This window comes from Xenopus tropicalis, chromosome 5 (genome assembly GCF_000004195.4).
Source record: "Xenopus tropicalis strain Nigerian chromosome 5, UCB_Xtro_10.0, whole genome shotgun sequence".
In the NCBI taxonomy this organism is placed as follows: Eukaryota; Metazoa; Chordata; class Amphibia; order Anura; family Pipidae; genus Xenopus; species Xenopus tropicalis.
In genome coordinates, this window is record NC_030681.2 from 95,820,713 (window position 1) to 95,842,244 (window position 21,532).

At 36.2% G+C, this 21,532-nt stretch overlaps 1 protein-coding gene across 1 annotated transcript in view; it reads left to right on the top strand.

Moving 5' to 3' along the window:
* The window catches only part of col21a1 (collagen, type XXI, alpha 1), a 94,986-nt gene extending 79,517 nt beyond the window's left edge, over window positions 1-15,469 (top strand). The window contains exons 21-30 of the mRNA XM_002934864.4: window positions 80-133; window positions 2,385-2,456; window positions 3,096-3,131; window positions 5,799-5,843; window positions 7,446-7,478; window positions 7,770-7,916; window positions 7,995-8,049; window positions 8,632-8,832; window positions 12,947-13,024; window positions 14,774-15,469. Coding sequence (XP_002934910.1) covers window positions 80-133; window positions 2,385-2,456; window positions 3,096-3,131; window positions 5,799-5,843; window positions 7,446-7,478; window positions 7,770-7,916; window positions 7,995-8,049; window positions 8,632-8,832; window positions 12,947-13,024; window positions 14,774-14,961 — 909 coding nt within the window. The 3' untranslated portion in view covers window positions 14,962-15,469. The remainder of the gene's footprint in view (window positions 1-79; window positions 134-2,384; window positions 2,457-3,095; window positions 3,132-5,798; window positions 5,844-7,445; window positions 7,479-7,769; window positions 7,917-7,994; window positions 8,050-8,631; window positions 8,833-12,946; window positions 13,025-14,773) is intronic.
* Window positions 15,470-21,532: the final 6,063 nt, after the last annotated feature.

Consider the following 21,532-nt stretch of genomic DNA (forward strand, 5'->3'; position numbering starts at 1 on the left):
AGAAAGGAAGTTGGTGAAAGCACTGCCTTTGCAATGTTGTAATTGCATTAAATATCACAAATTGTTGTAAACTTTGCAGGGAAATAAAGGAGAAGCTGGACTACCTGGCAAAGCAAGCCCCGCAGGAATGAAGGTACAGTTTATTATGTTATATACCTTATTTAATACAAATCATAGATAAGTAAAAATAAATTAGTTACCAATGTTTAGTAGACTGGAATGAATGGCTAAATGAGGTTCAATATTTAGTATCACATTGCTACTCATGTATCTAATGATAAAGTATACAGAGTCAGAACTGATTCAGTGAGAAAAAAACATATATTCTAGCATTTTCCTAAAGAGCTTTCATGGGATAAGCCTTGAGCTTTCTATCATCAAATGAAATCTTACTCATACTTACATAAACATAAAAAGGAATCCAGAAGGGGGAGATTTATTAAGACACGAACGCTTGGAGCATTCATTCAAATGCTCCGAGCGTATTTTCGTCGATTTTTTCGTGCTTGTGCGACTTTTTCATATGCCCGCGCGACTTTTTCGTACGCTTGCACGAAAAATTCGGAAAGGTTCTGCCACTGTTTACAATCGTTCAGTGCGAAAATTTTGTGACTTTCGGATCGCCAATACGATATTATCGTAACTAATATGATTTTTTCATAAGCATTTTCGTGATATTTGCGATCTTCAGAAATTATCGTATCCAATCCGAATTTTTGCCATTCTGGATTCGAACTCGTGTTTTAATGAATCGGCCCCTAAATGATAGCACAGGTTTAATAAATAGTGTCCTATACACATTATCCTGTTATATCCTGCTATATGGCATGGATCTATGGCTGCATAGTGCTTGAAGCAAATCTGGCCCAGGCCCATATAAGAAAAAGTGAGCTTGTGATTTATGTGGCTTATTTATCTGATTCAACATAAGAAAAATGTTTCATTAAAAGTTTTACCAAAACAGGAATTTAGCAAAACACCTATTTTTGTAATTATAAACTATCCTTTCAAGATGTTTGTGTTGCTAATTTTTTTATGGAAGGAATGTTTAAATAAAACCCTCAAGGTGCAACATGAAAATCCTGTTTTTTAATTAATGCTGGTGTGCCTGCCTAGTATATAATTGTATATTACTATTGAAACCCTCAGAATGACATGGACTGGATATGCTTTTACAATTTGTTCTTCAATTATTATTCAACTGAAATTATAAATACCATTTTCAGTGAATATTTGGTTAATACAAAAAAAGCCTTGTCTACGTTAGCTATTCAATCCTGGGTAGTACCTTTCCCAGTCACTTACTATCATCTGTATCTACTGTATGCATGTAAAATATTCCCGAAAAATAATTAATCTATTTATTAAGATCTACTGAAGATAGCACCCCCAGAGGTAAACTAATATTTATAAATCATCAACAAAACTGGCCCATATGGGAACTATGTGGCCATGCCTACCTAGACACTGCAACTTGACCCACCATTCCTACAAAACTTTTTTCCCTCTCCCATTTTCTATACTTGGCTCCAGTCTTTTGCAATTGGTTGAAAATAATATATGGGATGTCCACCACCTATTTGCAACAGAAAATGTGAATGAAGTCATTTGTGAGTCATTTGAACCCTCTATTCAATTCTACATCATATAAAGACAACATATCAAATGTTGAAACTGATAAATGTATGTTAATTATGAATCTGATGCTGAACACACATTCCAAAAAGATGGGATGGGAACATGTTTCCCATTGTGTTGCATCACCTCTTCTTTTAACAACACTCTGTTCTTATATGGATAACATTCCTCAATGTAAAATTGCAAAGAATTATCTTTGTACAGTTTTGAATTTTTAAATTCTTGCTATATGTGCCTGCGGAATGTTTCACAAAGTGGTGCACTTTACTTTATCTTTACTTCTTAGTGATCCAGCCTCTCTATTACTGACCTGTTGCCAGTTGGTTAGATGTTTCACCAGGTGTTTTTTTTAGCATTACATAACTTTTCCAGTCTTTTGTTGCCCACTTTCCCATTTTTTTAAAATGTGACGCTGGCATTAAAATAAACATATATTTTTTAGATAATAAAATTATTCAGTTTTAACTTTTGACATGTTATCTTATTTATATTTTACACTGTGTTCCAACTGGGTTGTATCTAAACAACGCTTATTTTGCTTTTGTTCTATTTAATGGTTTGTAAACCCAATTTTTTCTCAGTAAAATATGTTACAAAAATTTACAAAAATAAGGAAATTTTGTTTATATAGCAAAGATTAACAGCTATTCTAAAGTTGAATTAGCCATCATGGATATTATTACTAGTATTGGTGAGTAGTACACTGTCATGTTCTTATACCATCTTCTCTTTCATGTATTTACTAGGGAGAAAGGGGTGAAATGGGCCTTCCAGGTCCACAAGGATATCCAGGGATTCCAGGACTTATGGGTCCAAAGGTAACGCTTAATGAGCATGATAGTTCATTTCTCTTGTTATAAAAATTATATATAAAAATTGTTGCTTGTGTTATTTTTTTTACACGCACATTTTTTTTTGCCGCGGGCAAAAATATTTTGTCACGTGCCGAATTTTGTTGCCCATTTCTTAAAAAAACAAACTGCCAATGGTGAAATTTGCAGTGAATCCATGCCTTGTGAAAAATTTCACTCATCACTAGTGAGGAGCACTTATTCAAATGTGTTAGCAGAGTATCTGGGTAATCTGGAGTAGCAGTGACAGTCAGGACTCTTACCAATCAGAATGATGCTGCAAGCATGGCTGATACTTTAGTCACCTTACAACAAGAAGGAAACAGGAACATAACATCACATCCTGGAGACTCTTCCCAGAATGCACAGGTTCATAAAAACTTTATAAACACAAAACAGTATGTATACTGACACCTACTGGCAGAACCTAACAGTATAACACAGTATATTATAGAGAAGGATTTTGTTGCTAACTGACAAACACTAGTCTAACAAAATGTTAAATGAATCATGTGTCTATGCATATGACAAATTTACACTGTAAAAATTACATCCTATATTTCTGTTATAATTACAGTATAAAAATAATAAAATGTTGTTTTTCAGGGCGATAAAGGAAATCAGGGCGAAAAAGGGACTCAGGTATATTTATGAATTGGCTGACTGATACATGCGGCAAATGACTAGCATGAAACACTGTATAATGCAAAAATGAGAACTGGTTCTTTTATATTAAGCTAGAAGAAAGCAATGGCAGAGTTAAGGCTGTGCGTATAAGGTCTTCGTTTCGTTTTCTTTTATATTAAGCAACATTTATTTAGTGTGAGAAAATGTTCAATTGTTGCACTTGTACAAGTGCTACTTTTATTTTAATCTGCGAGTTATGTTATGGGTCTGTATCTTAGGTTAGGGAAAAACAGGGAAATCCTTTTTAAAGTGGTAAAAATAAATGGTTTATTTGTAAGCATCCATAGCAGTCCTTACATAGCAACAGTCCCATAAAAAATCATAGGTTTTTAAAGCTATTCAGATGTAATGTACTGTTGCCCCGCACTGATAAAGCTGGTATGTGCTTCCGAAACACTACTATAGTTTATATAAATAAGCTGCTGTGTAACCAAGGGAGCAGCCATTAAAGTTGAAATAGAAATAAAACTAAATGGCACAGGTTACATAGCAGATAACAGATACACTCCGTAGAATACAATGGCTTTATTTCTTACACAGGAATCTAAACCCATTGAATTCTACAGAGCATATCTGTTATGTAACCTGTGCCCTTTCTCCTATTTTAGACTGACTGCCCCCAGGTTGCCCCCTATGGCTACACCAGTGTTACCAGTGCAGGGCAACAGTATATTATATTTTAACTACTTTAAAACACTTTCATTTTGTTGTATTATTTTTCATTTAAACTTGGTGTAAACCATTGAAATGAATCAAACAGAGGACTATGGTACAAAAATGTGTGTCCAAAATGTGTTACACAGCTTTGAAGCAATTTTACACCATAGCATCAAAGTGGCAATGTGAGGTGCATTTGAATGCCTTCCTTCAAACACCAATGTAATTATAACCAAGAAATTCAAATGTATGAATATAATGCAAGATACCCTGTTATAAATGCCACAACACTCATGCCATGCAATCTAGAGAGCAAACATCAGCTTTTTCCTGTATAATCTTTGTGGCCTAGCATGCTCTGAAAATCTCCAACTACCAAAAGGATTTAACTATTAAAAGCTATTTTCTCTTATTGGCTCAATGTGAAATTGATAATATCTCCTTTTAGAGCGTAAGCTTCTTTCATATTGTAAGCTCTTCTGGGCTTTCTCTTTACCTCTTGTATCAGTTATTGGTTGTTTTGTATGTAAATCAGTATGTTCAATGTATAAACCTTTTTATCATACAGCGCTGCATAATATGTTGGCGCTTTATAAATACATGTTAATAATAATAATAATTATTATAAAATCAAAAGCTTTTTGTTTACTAAAATTAAAACATATTGCAAAAGATATTTTGTTAACTACCACAAAGTACTTAATGCCAACAGCAAAACACATTTATCTTGCTCTAAATTTGTATTTAAGATCCCCATTTGGGAAAAAGGCCAAGCATTCCACCCTACTGGTAAATTTCCTGAAGGGATAGAGTATTTACTCTAACCCTTATTACATTTTTACACACAATAGTTTCCATCCCCCTGAGCCTGTGCTGTTAGCAAGGAGGTTGTGCGGAATCGAGCTTAGTCTTTATACAACCCTTCCCGTAGAATCTGTGGAATTTGAGAAGCAAATGCATTCAGATGATGATGCACACATGATTAGCTATTGAAGATATTTGCCAGATGCTTTAAATGAGTCCCTTTGTGTAACATGAGGCCAATAAATGGGGCTTATAATGAAAGTGCAATTTGCTTATTAAATAAATATGGAGAAATGTAATAAAAGTCATTAAGAGAAAAAATAAGCACCGTGTATTTTAGAGTTTACTCTTTTACATTTTTACGCTCAAGGTAGTGTTTATTTTGTGATAGAAAAGCCATGCCATCCTTAAGCAAGACTTTAAGACTTCAAGTGAAATGGTCAAATATTTTTCAGTGCAATAACTATGGAGCAATTGTATATTGCGAAATTCTTATTTTTTTTTTATGTTACGAATTGTGATTATGCCCTATGATTCTTTGTACACCTTCTTAAAAATGTAGGTACTGTCTCAGGGTTCAGTCCCCTTGTCAGTTCAAAATGGAATAGTAAGCATCTCACTAGGGTTCCTATGGCCTAAAAACATAATAGATACAAATACATTTGTTATGCAGGGGTTTATGCATTGCCCAAACTGTTGTACAGGTATGGAAACTTGTTATCTAGATAGCTCAGAAGGCCATCTCCCATAGAATTTTAATCAGATAATAAATATTTTGTAAATAGTATTTAACTAAGATATAATTAATCCTTATTGGAGGTAGAACATCCTATTGGGTTTAATTAATGTTTAAATTATTTTTTAGTAGACTTGGAGACACGGAGATCCGAATTACAGAAAGACCCTTTATTCAGAAAACCTCAGGACCTGAGCATTCTGGATAACAGGTTCCATGCCTGTAGCATATGTATTAAAATAGATTAATCTGTATAAGTTTTGTTTATTGCAGTAGATTTTAATAAACCTCACTTTTACTATTAAAACATTGACCCTATTAATAATGTATATCTTTATCAAGTTATATGTATCATAACTTTTTTTTTTGCGGAAACACAATGTTTCAACTTTTTCTTATATTGTTGTTCTGTGACAATTTTAAAGGGTCACAAAGGAGAACATGGTTCCTTTGGCATGCCAGGATTAAAGGTAGGAAATACATTAAAGTATAGAATCATGTAATACATGGCATTATTACTAGCAAAATAATTGAAGGAAGAAATATTCCTCCCAGAATGCTCTATGAGGCAGATATGGTCTGGCAGTAATCTCTTTCTGACCTGGTAGCGTGCTAATTATGGTTGTGGTTTCTGCTTGCTCAATTAGGAGCCAGACCATGAAACTTTCATTTGTTTGAACTTTGTGTGTGAATGAAACACAAGCAGAGACCTGTGCCAGTTTTGCATACTTGTCTTTTATTTGTAAAAATTGCCACATCTACTACCACCTGAGTGTAAAAAAACTGTACTGTTAAAGTTTTAAAGGCATGCAGTATTTAATAAAATTCTTTTTAAGTCTAATGGGGTTATTTTATAAAAGGTATAAAGTTTGCTACAGGTCTAGTCACCTTTGGCAACCAGACTATACACAGCATATGCCAGCCATCTATTTAAATGCAAACCTCCTATTGGCTGTTATTGGTTCCTGCACATGAACAATCTGTGTGCCTTTTATTACATATGGGGATAACAGTATTAGGATATAAAATACTCTCATAATCACATGACTTATATGAAAATGTAAATACTACTGTCTGTATCCTCCTAACTCCTTAAGCTCATGCCACACGTGGTGTAGGGCTGATTTTTTCGGCAAGCGGAAAAACGCTTGCCGAAAATTCAGCCCTACACCTGCTACTTGTGCCTGCACCCAAATGAATGGAATACATTCGGGTGCAGGCACATGTAGCCGATATACGCATGAAAACGCGAGAGAATGCAAAGTCTCGCGTTTTCATGCGTATATATCGGCTACATGTGCCTGCACCCGAGCGTATTCCATTTATTCGGGTGCAGGCACAAGTAGCAGGCGTAGGGCTGAATTTTCGGAAAGCGTTTTTCCACTGGCCGAAAAAATCAGCCCTACGCCACGTGTGGCATCAGCCTTAACGTCCTTTAAATGTGACAATAGAGTAGAGGCAAGCAAAAAAGTAAAAGCTAAATTTTCCTGCTTATAACTGAGTTCTCATGCACAAGCTGTTAGCAATCATTATGCTATCTAAAGAGAGGAGATTATTTAATACAATACATGCAACTGTGCAGAACTGCAGTACCATTAGGCAGTTTCATTCCATGCCCTAACTATAAGAAAAGCACATATCTCATTGTAAATACTCCAAATTCTCTCTCCATTCACTACAATGGCAATTCTCTGGACTTTCAAGGTGCACTTGTGTGTCGGTTATTTGTGTTTCCAACTGATACTTGCCTGACACATGAGTGCATTATTAGGTTCAGGTGATTGCCATGCAAATGAAGGGTTGAATAATTTCTACATGTTTTACCCACACCTACCATGTCCCGAGCATGGTAAATTGAAGGGTCAGCAATGCATTCCAATTCACCATAAGTATAAACATTTGTACCTACATTATTGATAATGTGATAATGTGAGGTTATATGTGGTCCTGTTAGTTATCTTCAGTAGACCTGGTGATGCATGTCAAATGCATGTCTACATTTTGTTTTGACCAGTTTTCGTTTTATAGTGATACATGTCAAATAATACCCCTTCTTTTTCCATTTTCTCAAGGGTGAACCTGGAGTAATTGGTTCCAAAGGAGTGGTAAGTTTTTTTCATAACTGAAAGAAGGCTCTGGTTTTTATGTGACTAACTATTACTATATATAAGCAGCCCTATGTAAATTTTGTTATATACCCCCTTTCCTTGAGGGTCCTGAATTGGCTGGTGTCCCCCCCCCCCACTGGTGACACCATGCACCCACTTATGAATGCAGGACAGAAGGCTGGCTAGACAGAGGATGATTTTGTGAGCAGGCATAGTGTGGCACTAACTGAGGAAAGATTGTTCCTGGTGTGCAGTTCCATTTTAATTTGAGAGCATTGTTCATTTCAGAAAGGAGAAACTGGTGAATTTGGACTTCGGGGATTAACTGGACCAAGGGGAGAACCTGGCAGTACAGGATTAATTGGTGCCCCTGGCCCCAGAGGTATGAGTGGTGAAAGGGGGACACAGGGGCTACCTGGACCAAAAGGACAGCAGGTAGTTTATATAGTACTATATTCAAGTACTTAGTAGATTCAAGTACTTTGCTACAGTTACCTAAATTATTTTTTTCAGGGTAGAGAGCAATCTGAAGAATTTATAAGGCAAATATGCCTGGATGTTTTGAAAGGTATGTAAATATAGCATTGCACTGTAGTATGCTTGCAGTACAATAAGAGCTATCCCTTAATTGCATAACTAAGCTAGCATGATTCCATATTGATTACAATACAGCCACAAAGTTTTTTTTCTTTTAACTTCTAAATGTTCTATAGTGTACATAAAGTATATTACCTTAAGATCCCTTATCTGGAAAACCACAGTTTCCTAGAATTACAGGTAACAGATCTAGTGATGAGAGAACTGAAACTGTTGAAAAACTCACAAAATGGCAAAATGTTGGAGTCACTGGACATTTTTTGGTAATGTAATGTGGTTAATTGGCAGTTATTCTCTTTTTACATTAAAGTCAGGCAGTTTTTCCTTACACCAAATGCTTTGGAGTCAAAGGGTAGTTTTTTTCCGTGCAAAAAAAAAGTTAGTGCAGATTCATGGAAAATGTACCCCACTTAAATCTGTATTGTGAGAAATATTTGCTCGACCCTAAATACATCCGGAATAGGTTTAAATAAGGGAATTCAGAGAAAAGGCAAAAATAATAGTGCAAGAGAGGATGCAAAAATATTTATATTGTTTTGTTATTTGCTGGCAGCTCAGTTACCATCTTTAATTCGGAATGATATACAGCAAAACTGTAACCAGTGTAAGACTCAGGAAGGGTCTCCTGGACTCCCTGGTTCCCCAGGGCCAGTAGGTCCAGATGGTCCAAGAGGTCACCCAGGATTACCAGGAAGAAATGGTTTTTCAGGTCTTGTTGGGCAACCAGGTGTTCCAGGTATCCCAGGACCTAAAGGTAGGTTTTACGCAAACACAATGATGCAGCGTTGTATGTTTGAGTCTGTGAACTTTTGGAGCATAATATTTGGAAGTATAGAACTAATATACACCCAATCATATACTGTAGACATTTCAGCCCTTTCAGAAACTACTGCTGTCTGCATTACAGCATGTGCATTTAAAGTGTGCACTAATAAACATTGTTAAAAAAAGAAGTATCTAAAACTATACATAACTGAAACATGCAATAAGTGAAGCAGTGAATAACTGAAGCAGTAGCAAAAAATGTAGAGAAGAAAGAAAGTCAGCTTCTTTCGTCTGGGCTGATAGACCTACCATACATCATCTCTATAAAAGTTTAAAAGTTTTATTTTTACAGTCTGCATAGATATAAGACTGTTTGCTTAATGGCACAGTACAGTTTGGCCGACTACTAACGCGTTTGTGCCCTATTAATGGCATTTCCTCTGAGATACAGTCTGCATAGATAAAAGACTGTTGGGTTAATGGCACAGTACAGTTTGTCCAACTACTGACGCGTTTGTGCCCTATTAATGGCATTTCCTCTGGGATATGTGGGTCTGTAAGTTTGGATGAAAGAAGCTGTTTAAAGGAACTTGTGGCTGAGAGGGCATGACAAATACCGCTGCAGGGACCCAAAAGTGAGGGGTAAGCTCACACTGCGGAAAAGTTTGTTTTAAGAAAAAGGGGAAAAGGATAGAAAAGGACATAGGCAGATGAAAGGCAATATTAAGATGTAACAAAAAAGAGACTCTGTAATATAATTTATTTTATTCATTTAGCATACTCATATTTGAGGACCATTGTTATGGTATGTAATGTATTTTTTTCCTGGATACATTTCATGATGCTTTGATCTAAAGAATTGATATCCAGAGTCACATACAATTATGGTAACCAAAAACTCATTGGAGCCAGGGCCATATTTACTATATTGGAACTTAAGGACCTGTGCCCTGGGCAGCAGCTTTAGGGGGGCAGAACTCGGATGCCTATATGGTAACATAGACAAAATAACATTTTTGGGAGGGGGGGGGGAATCTCCAATCAGCTATGTATTTTGGTTTCAGTGCTGAAGTGTCTACTGCACATTTGATGATGATGACTTTCCAGTACCCCCCAATCAGCAAATATCTGGCAGCAGGGTAGTGTGGGTAGGGGATACCGGAAAGCCCTTATCAGCAAATGTACAGTAGGACACCAAAATAAATCACTGATAGGGGCCAATTTACAATTACACTGAAAAGGCTAGCTAAACAAAAGCAGATTGACTTAAATTTTATGGTTATAATTATTTTTTATTACGCATTTTTCTTTCCAGGCCCTCTACTATTCATTTTCCATTTTGATTTCATCTGGTCCCTGGTTTCTAAGGCAATTGGAAAAGTATGGTGTAGACAACATTATAAGTTACTTACAAATTAACAAAACCCCCTGCTATTGAACAAATCATAAGCCCAAAATACTTGTCTAAATCATTTTTTCCCACATTTGCATCAGGAAGAAAGGATTTGCATGGGTGATTTATCCAGCAATGCAGTCAAGCAGTGCTGAGCACTCCCATTTTAATCATACTGATTTGATAAATGTGTCTATTCGTTTGAAATATGACAATAAGGAAAGTTTTGATGAGCAATTTTTTAAGCTTACTTCAGATTAGATTTCAGCTGACTTTCATATTCAGCAAAAAAAATTGCATCTTAGTGAACATAGTTACATAGTTATTTCTTCTAGAAACTAAGTTTGCTGCTCACAACTGAATCTCTAGCCAATGCCTGCTAAGCACTACTGACAAACAATATTTATATCAACAGTTGTTTTTCACTCTATAATCTGCTCATTTTATGAAAAGTCATTTAGAAGCTGGTAATCTGGTTTTCATAAAAAGCGCCTTGATCATATACCGGCTCTGACTTTACGGTAGAGTAATAACTATGGTACACTGATAAGAATTTTGGTATCTGGTGACCATATGAGTCTTTAAATAGATAAAAAAAAAAAAAGATAGAAACAAAAAAGGAAAATCTGGCAGCAAATGGTTTCTGACTTTAGAAACACTATCTCTATACCTAATTGAAATGTCTTCCATATATTTCCTCTACCCCAAGGGGAAAGATAAAAAAAATTAAGCTCTTGGCTGCAATGCTCTGCTAGGCCACTTTTCATGTAAACGTACAATGAGTTTATTTATTATCTGTAGCAAGCATTTATATATTGCAAGGTATTATCTACAGCAGTAGAAATAAAGGATCCAGGCTTTATGATGAGGCTAAATACAGTGTCAGACTGGCCCACCAGGATACCAGGAAAACTCCCGGTGGGTCCAGGTGTCAGTGGGCCCTCTGGCTTTTAACTATTTAGATTATTTCATGATCATTCCCTATTTCTGTATGGGAACAATGAATCTTGATAGATAGAAGAATAGAGAACAGTATGTAGAGAAAAGAGACTAGGAGAATAAAGAGTTTGAGGGAGGAATTAAAGTTTTAAGAGTGGGCCATGGTCCAGGGTTTTCTGGTGGGCTCCTGCCATCTCAGTCTGACACTGGCTAAACAAATTGAAGAAATGCAAAATTTACACACAACACATGTTCCCTAGAAACTTCAAGCTTGCATTCTGCATTGCAACATTATATAGACCCCAAGGCCAGATGAACAATATATACTGAAACATGTTAATCTGCAGTGTAGCCTTGTTGCTGCAATCTGAAATATTTGATCTGGACTGCTGCTAAAGGGGTGGGATCTGCAAAGAAATGGGCAAGGTTTAAGTGGATTAGTTGTGTGTTTGGGTTAAACAGGGATATCAAGAAGGCTGACCATGTGGGTGTAAGGGCTCCTTGAGTGAAGGCTAGCCTATGAGCAGTAACGTGTCCTTGAGTGAAGGCTAGCCTATGAACAGTATTTCTTGCCCCAAGATGCCTGACTAGAGCAACTAGGTTTTCAGTGAATCCAGGATTTGGCCCTTTTCCAGCAATTGCTGCAGAATTCAGAAGTATCCTATCCCTAATAGCAATCATTCTGCAAATAAGCAATTTAACCCTGTGTTGCTCACCTTCAAGAAGGGAATATAATACAAGTAGGTAATAAACATATGCCTATGCACAAACATATTTGCCTTTGCACAAATTTAATACAGCTTTTTCAAACACAGAAACTGTTTAGCAACCACTAACAACAGTGGAAGAAAGTTTGTGCATTTTTATAGTTTGTGCCCACTGGGGGGTGCCTAACATTCTGACACCCTCCAGTTATTGTTATTGTTTTCTTCTCCTTTAAGCAAGTGATATATTTTCTCTGTAATAATAAAATGCTACCTTGTACTTGAACTTGACTGATCAGCAGAGCCCAAGCATTCCAGATCCTGTAACGGTAATACAAAAAAAATATGACTTAAATATGACTTTAATTTCTTAGCAACACAAGAATTTTGATTGATAAAGCCAAGGAAGCATTGTGCCACTTTGCAAGAACACATGGCCACTGTGAATGCCTTGGGCCCCAACTGGACTCTCCCCCCCCCCCCACACCGTACACCTATGATAGCGGCTAAGAGGCTACAGTCATGCCTGGCTTATTCATAGCCTGTGCATAAATGTAAGCAGAGAAGCAGCCATTCTGCTCTCCTTTGTCTGTTTCCAAGGACAGACACTGCAGTCTGAAGATACAGAGTGTAAATACATACCGAACCTAAATCTTCTCCATGTATCAGCATGCAGGCTGAGACAGTACCTGTCAGTGGAGACCCAGAAACAACTATAGAAAAGTTCTGTGACCGTTGCCTAAGATATGGAACAAGTAATACGCTAAGGGCTTGTCTGGTCCCTACTTATCTACAGTCACCCCACCAGCACTTAGCTATAGTACACTCCGCAACACAATGGTAGCTGTTAAGGTCACATCTTGTAAGAAAAACTGGTCATGTGACTCTTATTTTTAGATTAAACAAGTTTCATTTGATTAAGCTATTAATATTGCAAATAACCGTTTTATATGTGTTATTAGCTTTTGTGTTTATATGGACTTTCCTGTTTACCCCTCTTTTAAAATATGAATTTATTTTTATGTCTTTATATTTCCAACTACTAAAAGGACTGTTTTTAAATGTAGGACCTCCAGGAAAATCAGGTGCAAAGGGTAATAAAGGTGACAGTGAGCCAGGACCACAGGGTGCCCCAGGTGTTCCAGGTAATATATAAGCTCAGGTGCTTTGAGATAGCTTAACATATTACAATTCAGCCCCACTATGCTACTAGTGTAGGGCAGGTGACTTTTAATCCTCAGAGATGTCAACCATGAAAACAACGGACTGGGAGATCTTCAGCTTGCTAATTATCATAAGGGGCATGGCCAATGAAGACATCACTAATAATGTTACTGTGCACACACATGTTAAATGGACCCTTTTTTGCATAATAAATTGCTTACTGCCCATGTGCATATTGGAATCAGAAGGAAATTTGTACACAAATGAGGGTACTGGCCTATAATGACAGGAGTGGGTGGGGGGGCTCCAAAAGTAGGTACCTGCAAGTGAGGTATTTATTTCTGGTGAAATTAGGGGAGGCAACTTAAGTACAGACATTAAAAACCTCTCACTTTTTTGTTTGTTCAGTTTTTAATACCTTTGTTTAATACCTGTCTCCTTATTTTATATTTTATTATACATATTAAGTTTCCCATATTTCCCCTATCCTTTATGAAGAGACTTTACACATACATAGTTTTTTTCCTTTGAACTGTATTGATGTTTCATTAATTTCCCAAATGTTTACATACTTTCATGTCTAGGCAACTTTTGTTTGCTCAAAAAATAAACTATTACATATTGCGGTTAAAAAAAAAAAAATTAGGAAAGACAAAGAAGTCTTGATTGTAATAGGCCATTGCAAGGCAAAATGTAGGCTTCCAGCAATACAGCGTTTTTCACTTACCTTAAAAAACACAACAGCGGTAAAAAGCCCATTGTTTTCTTTTGCCAGCCCTAGCACATACAGGCTGCTCGCCCTATTCCTTATACACAGACAAACTGAGGGATTACGCTGGTTGGTAAATTTGCCCTTGTAACTCTAGCTAAAGAAGAAACAGCACCTTTTCTTGATATGAACAGAGTGGTAGGTGCTGCCACCTGTAGGCAACACAAGACATGCACAGCAGTAAAGATGAAGTTATAGCTCATAAAAGTTCTGTTGAGTTGTAAAATAATATTGACATACTTTTGTATGCACTAAGTTTATATTAAAACATGATTGGCTTTTGACAAGTGGAGCAGTACAGCAGGATCTAATTAATTAGTATGAGTATAAGTTGATTTAACATAGTAGTATCATAGTAACATAGTAACATAGTAAGTTGGGTTGAAAAAAGACATACGTCCATCACGTTTAACCATAATGCCTATATATAACCTGCCTAACTTCTAGTTGATCCAGAGGAAGGCAAAAAACCCCATCTGAAGCCTCTCTAATTTGCCGCAGAGGGGAAAAAATTTCTTCCTGACTCCAAGATGCCAATCGGACCAGTCCCTGGATCAACTTGTACTAAGAGCTATCTCCCATAACCCTGTATTCCCTCACTTGCTAAGAATCCATCCAGCCCCTTCTTAAAGTTATATAATGTATCAGCCAGCACGACTGATTCGGGGAGGGAATTCCACAACTTCACAGCTCTCACTGTAAAAAATCCTTTCCGAATATTTAAATGGAACCTCCCTTCTTCTAAACGGAGTGGGTGCCCTCGTGTCCGTTGGAAGGTATGAAGTGACCTCTTAGCTTCACTTAGTCATCAATATCACTTAGGATTCCTACTCCACTGACTTCTGTAGGACGGTTTAGCATAAATACTATTGTACAAAAGTTGTTAACAGTAAAGTTAGAAGAATAAAATGCATACTGTAATACCATAAATTAATTAATGATGTCTTCTCACCTATTTAAGGACCTGTAGGTCTACCTGGCATAGGCAAAGATGGGCGAACTGGACCACAGGGGCCTCCTGGTAGGGAAGGAGATCGTGGACCTCCTGGCGCTCAAGGTTCCCCCGGTGATGCAGGAATTTGTGATCCATCTTTGTGTTATGGTGCAATCATGAGAAGAGATCCATTCAGAAAAGGACCAAATTATTAGTGAATATCAGAAGAAGCATGACTATGTTTTTTTCAGTCTTTCATGCCTCAGGAAATTTGCTAGCAGTCAATTTAAAAGGAACACAAGTACCTCTGTTTTTGTAAATGAAATGTTTGCTTTGTAAGGAAAAAATGTCTTTAAATCTGAAACAGTAATATTTCTCAATTAAAACTGTGTCTTTTTACATTGATGTCCTTAATATGTACCTGTATTTATCTATCTGTAAATTTTACAGATATAATTAACTGTGAAATTGTTTCACAATATGCTTCATTACATCATCTGTGTAATTAGACTTTATGGAATGTTAATGCCAACATGCTTGCTTTATATGAGACGGTTTTGTAAAGCTTGTTTTGAACATTTGTAATTTAAAGGGATAGTTCACCTTTAAATTCAAGCATGTTGTTGACAGTAGTATTCTAAGACAATAATTAGTCTTTGTTTTTTATTTTTTTGTGTTTTTTTAAATTATGTACAGGACTGGGATCTATTATCCAGAATGCTTGGGTTTTCCAGATAATGCTTTTTTTTTTTTTTTTTGCAATTTTGATCACCATATCTTAAAGGAACAGTAACACCAAAAATGAAAGTGTATAAAAGTAATAACAATATAATGTACTGTTGCCCTGCATTGCTACAACTGGCGTGTTTGCCTCAGAAAGACTACTATAGTTTATATAAATTAGCTGCTGTGTAGCCATGGGGGCAGCCATTCAAAGGAGAAAAGGCACAGGTTACTTAGCAGATAACAGATAAACCCCCATTATATGGGGCTTATCTACTAGTTATCTGCTATGTAACCTGTGCCTTTTCTCCTTTTTTCCAGCTTGAATGGCTGCCCCCATGGCTACACAGCAGCTTATTTATATAGTAGCTTTTCTGTAGCAAAAACACCAGTTTTTTTCAGAGCAACAGCACATTATATTTGAATTACTTTAAAACCCTTTAATTTTTTGATGTTACTGTTCCTTTAAGTCCACTACAAACACTGTTTTGCCACCAATATGTAGCTTGCAGATAAAAAATAATTTAGAAGAGAAGACATTCCTGTAATTTGCAGCTTTCTGGATATTGGCTTTCCGGATAAGAGATCCTATACCTGTACATTTTTTTCTACAAGCCTAGAGTTTAAACTGTTATCTAATTGCTAGGGATTAATTACCCTAACAGCCATGCAGTAGTTGGAAAGTTAGAAATGAATAGGAGAGGGCCTAAACAGAAAGAAAACAATACCAAAATAATATTACCAGAATAACAGTGAAATTGAAGCCTAATAGATCAGTGATCCTGTCAACCAGAAATAAGATCACAATTCAAAAAGCATACAAAAAAAAAAGGTGAACTTCCCCTTTAAAATCTCATTTCTCTGATGGCAACCTTTAAAATGTATGTACATGAAAGACAGCCCTCTTTTCATCTAGGATTAAAATATTTTAAAGATATTTCATGGTGTCCTTGCTTTATATGTTGAACTATAAATATTCAATTTGCCAGTCACAGAGCAGCATCAGAACTCCCTTCTAATGTGAATTAAAGGTTATCAGTTTATCTATTTATCTCTGAATTTTGAGCCATTAGTCTTTCATGGTATAGCTTGTTTGCCAATTAAAATGTTATAAACACAATCTACCTTTTATGTTTTTTAACATTTGAGAAGCAATGTGGAAAGTTGCTAGTGCTTTACTATCAACTTTCCTTGAACCCTTATGGGACCTTTCAGTCATACTTGAAATGTTGTATGTGAAAAAGTCAAGGCAATATTAAATCCCCAAGCTGTACAACCAATAAGCATGGCATTTGCTACTTTCAGTCTCATTACATCTGTATATTTGTAAACACTGCAAATGACATATCTCAAAAATGTCAGTCATTTTATGAAGTGGATAGTTACTCTCTGTACATTTTCCTTTCAGTTCGGATCAGTTCAGTATGGTTTATAGATACTTCTATTTTCAAATTATATTTAAAACAGTACCTGTCAAAGAAACAGGGAGTGGATGTAATTTAATGTCATCATGTCTTAAATGATATTGTCAATTCCATTAAAGTTCAAATAGGAATATCTTCTTGCATGTTTAATTAAAGCTACTTTGTCTTTCTATCAATGAGCTTAATGTTGTAACTGTTCCTCTTGGACAATACCTTCTTTCCTTGTTATATCTTGCCATGATGTTTGAGGCTGTACCTGGAATTAGCTCAGCAGTGTCTGTAGCCAAAGCACCTGTAAATTGGGAACTGAGTAACTGGACTCTTTCAAGCTTCATTAGTTGCCTCATGTTGCTTTTTATGTTCAACCCTCTTTTAGCGGACTCACAATGCTATTTGGCAAGTCTTCCACTTATCTCTAGTACATATAGTAAATTAAAAAAAATCTGTTTTAGAATTAACTCCTATCAAGTATGAAATTAAATGGATCATTTCTAGTGCCAGGAGCCCCATAATCCAAACACCTCCAGGTATAAATACGTATAACTCATAATAACTGCTAAATATTTAATAGTCAATATGATGCACTTTCATGGGTTTCCTTGACCTTTCTTGCAGTAGAATTTAACCAAAAAAAAAGAAAATAAAGAAAAAGAAGTCAACAATGGCCCAAAGGGAATGACACAGAAACTCTAATAGAAAAGGAAAATAAATGGTCTTTCCTGTTGCTTGTTTCATTATGTTTTTCTCTTATTGTTGACTTTTTAAATGTTGTAAAAAGAAAATAATGAAAAAATAGGAATGGGGCATGGGAATGGAATATAAGATCCCCAGGCCAATGAATGTTGGAGGAAGGAGAACAGCAATTCAAATTATTAATCCCTAACATACTTGTCAGCTTCCAGGAAAAGCTGTTTGGATCAGACAAATCATTTTACTTTTTAGATGCCCTACTCATGCTCTGCCACGCCATGCTGACTTATATATATTCTAAGGTTTAATTAAAATTTTATCTCATTGACAGGATGTGATATGAGGTGACCTGTGCTCTATAGTGGGGAGATATTCTCCCATTGGTTCTGTAATATTATGGGATGCCCTCTTTTCGTTTTGACAAAAGGGGAGTAATTGCCACGTGCTAGACTTGAGAGGCATGTGGGGGTGCTAAGGGCCCAGAGGCTGAAGTAGTTTTCATCTTCTGGGTTAAGCTTGGGTACCAGGACCCTGTAAACAAGGACTTCACAGTGCCCCTTGGGGGTGTATGGCAGACATGATGAATGAGCAAGGGCAGCTTAGTGCCCCAGTTTAGGAAAAGTAGTGAGGTTAGAAATCCCCAGGAAATTCTGGCCTACCGTCTGGCCTCATCTGGATGGTATGTCCATTGGGGGAATCTCTGCATCTAGCAAGGTTTAACCTGTGAGCAAGGTTTAACCTGTGAGTGAGAGTCTCCCCTTAATATGTTCTACCTTACTTTAACTCCTGGAGTGAGTATGTTATGTTTGCACTGATGTCACTTTTACTATTGAATTATTACATGATCAGAACCTGAAAGGATAACTAACCGTAACTGTTCCAATTTTAGATGTTCAATAAACAATCTATTTATATTTAAGAACCACTGGTGCCCAGTTCAGTTTATTGTACCTGAGACTTCTATTCTAGTGACGGTCTTGTAATGCCTGCTCTGCTGGAAGTTATCCTTCACCGGGCTGAAGCCAGACAAAAGTATCCTCTCTCCAGACTGTTGCAGACAGAGTACAGCAATGCATTTACAACCAGTGTTGCACTTGCATTTTACTAAAACCCAATATTTTACCCAAACCTATTTTAATATTTTAATGTAACCTATATTCTGTACAGTAGCTGTGTTCTCTTATAATGCAAACTACTATTTGATATATAACATTATCAAGTTGTAATGTTCTCTCTGTCTCATCATTTTTTTATGTAAGAGTTAATAAAGAGTTTCATTTTATTACATGTATTCAGTTTCCCCTATAGAGTAATACAAATTGAATCTCTACTTTATTTAACTGTGCTAATATTGTGCATTTGTAAGATTCTCAAAGTAAGAACTTTCTGGAATTGTTCTTTGACAACATAAGGATGTAATCACTGGAGAACTGTTGCTATTCATAACACTGAAAGTTCCCATATAAAAACATGAAAGGACAAAAAATAGCACCAAATAACTTTGTTACATGTCATCATGTATTAAGAAAATTGTTTCTAATTGATGCTTTCAGTTGACTTACTGTCAAAGCTATCTTAAATTAAAATCTGCAGGCAACACCCTTGAGAGTTCTGGAAAATAAAATCACCATGAAATTCATCTTATGTCAGAGGGGTCCAATGATCAGTCAGTTTCACAGGGGTTAAAATGTTTATTGCTACTGGTCCTTAGCCCTGATGTTATGCACCTTAAATATGGGCTGAGATAGACCAACTCCATATATTTAGTTGGTCTCTAGCCAGTACATATTGAAGGAACCTACTGACCTTCTTTGCCTCTAGGTTTTCCTCTCTTTCAGGCTGCTCATGTAGGGTTTACTCCAGCCTAGGGTTTCCACCTCATCCCTTTAAAGTAGGACACATATTGAATACACATGCAGCCAGTCTGATACATGGATCAAGGATTTGTGTGCAATCATGCATCCAACATGCAGCAAGTCTATTCAATAAGAGTCCTACTTTAAAGGGATGTGATGGTAACCCTGCTCCAGCCGAGCCTCCCCCTTTGCCCCTAGGAGATCTTTGATTTTCAACATTGACACTGGGAAGACTACTAGATAAAACCATAACTTTTAACTATGGCACATGCTCTATATGCCTCTTTCTTATAAATGGATACTTCAGCCAGAAGCAACATTTGACCAGTAAGGATGTTTTCCCTGACTTCACTGCAATGGTATGTATGTAGTATTTGGGAAGTAGACTTTGTGCACTTTTATCTGTTGCTTTCTCTTTTTATATATAATATTCAGAAGATATTAATCTATTTCCCTTGCTCAAACAGCATATGAGCACAACATATGGGGGCACATTTATTATAGTGTGTAAGCCAACATCTCCAGTGATGTTGTGCATAGCAACCAATCAGATCCTTGCTGTTGTTTTCTAACTTGTCGGTGCCTGTTCAAATCTAATTGCTAACTGGGTGCAACATAACTGTCCCATAGTGTATGTACAAAACTGAAGAGAGCATAACTTTGTTGCTCAGTGCTTACAGCAGACAGGCAGGGTGTACCACATACCAAATATCCTGTGTTATACTCATGACACATAAGTTGAAGTTGTTAAACTTAAAGGCTATACATTTCTTCAGTTTCAACAGTATGTTGCTTGAGCTCACAGATTATAATCAAAACGATGGAACATTTCTTGGTGTTACCGGGCATAGTTGCATATCCTGAGCAAACACTGTCAGTGGCAAATAATGAAATAATCTGTATTCTGGTGATTTTTTTTTAAAACAGACAAAAATGACAAATATTACAATAATTTAATGAAACTTAACCAGGGGGACCAAATTTGCCAGTAAATTGAGCTTTTGTTATGAATTATATGTGGTAGTTCCTCCATCTGTCTAATTTATTCAGTATTTACCATCCATTCTATAAACATAGGAGCATTTTCTTGGGATTAGTTTTGCAGATTGAAGGAGATGGAGGGTGAGGGGGGTCTGTATTCTGGTGGATTTTTAATACTGAGCAATTCTTTTCCCTGAGAAATATATTTTTATAAAATGGTTGTATACCTAGCAATCTATGAGACCTATAAAAACAGACAAACAAATTACCAGTGACAAATCTGATATGGCAACCAGACTCCTGCTTCTCCCAAAATGGGCACAAGTTGTTTCAATTAGCCCTGCTATATCTACACACATCACCACAAATGCATCTGTAGATTAGCCCATATACATTTCTGCCAACTGTGAAAACAATTATTTTGTTAAATCACAACACTTATTGCTGGGTTTATATAGGTGCACAGAATTTTACATGAAGTGCCTTGATTTTATTTTCCATCTCACAAAATAGAAATCCATTTTAATGCAGGAAATCTAAATTCTGGCTAACCTCTAGAAGCTTTTTATGCTTCAGTGTCAGTTCCCTTGGAAACATACTCTTTTTCCAGTGATTAGACACAATTTTGGGATTATGCTGATGCAAAGCTTAATTTATTGAATACATGTTAAAAATTTTCTTAAACCATTATTTCAAATCCTGTACTTCTCCTCCATGGTCCTGAGTGACTCATAATAACCTTACATACAGGGTCTGTTTACGTGATTATTTCAATCCATCATCAGCTGGCCCCATTTCATGTTTCTTATGGACAAAACTAATCATTTCTACATATGCTGAAAGTATTGGAAACATATGCACTTTATACGTCTTAACTGTTTGGAATAGGGTCAAATCATCTTTTTTAAAATTACTTACAATACGTTGTATTGCGGGACGTTTATCATGGTAGTTATAACAAGTAAGCTTATCGGCAAATTTTAGTAAACGTTTTGAGCAATGTTTATTTAAACTTCAGGTACGTAATTTTTTAGATTTTGGTACATTATCTTAATAGATTATCTTAATCTATTAAATATGCTAATGAATGAATGACATAATGACGGCAGTTT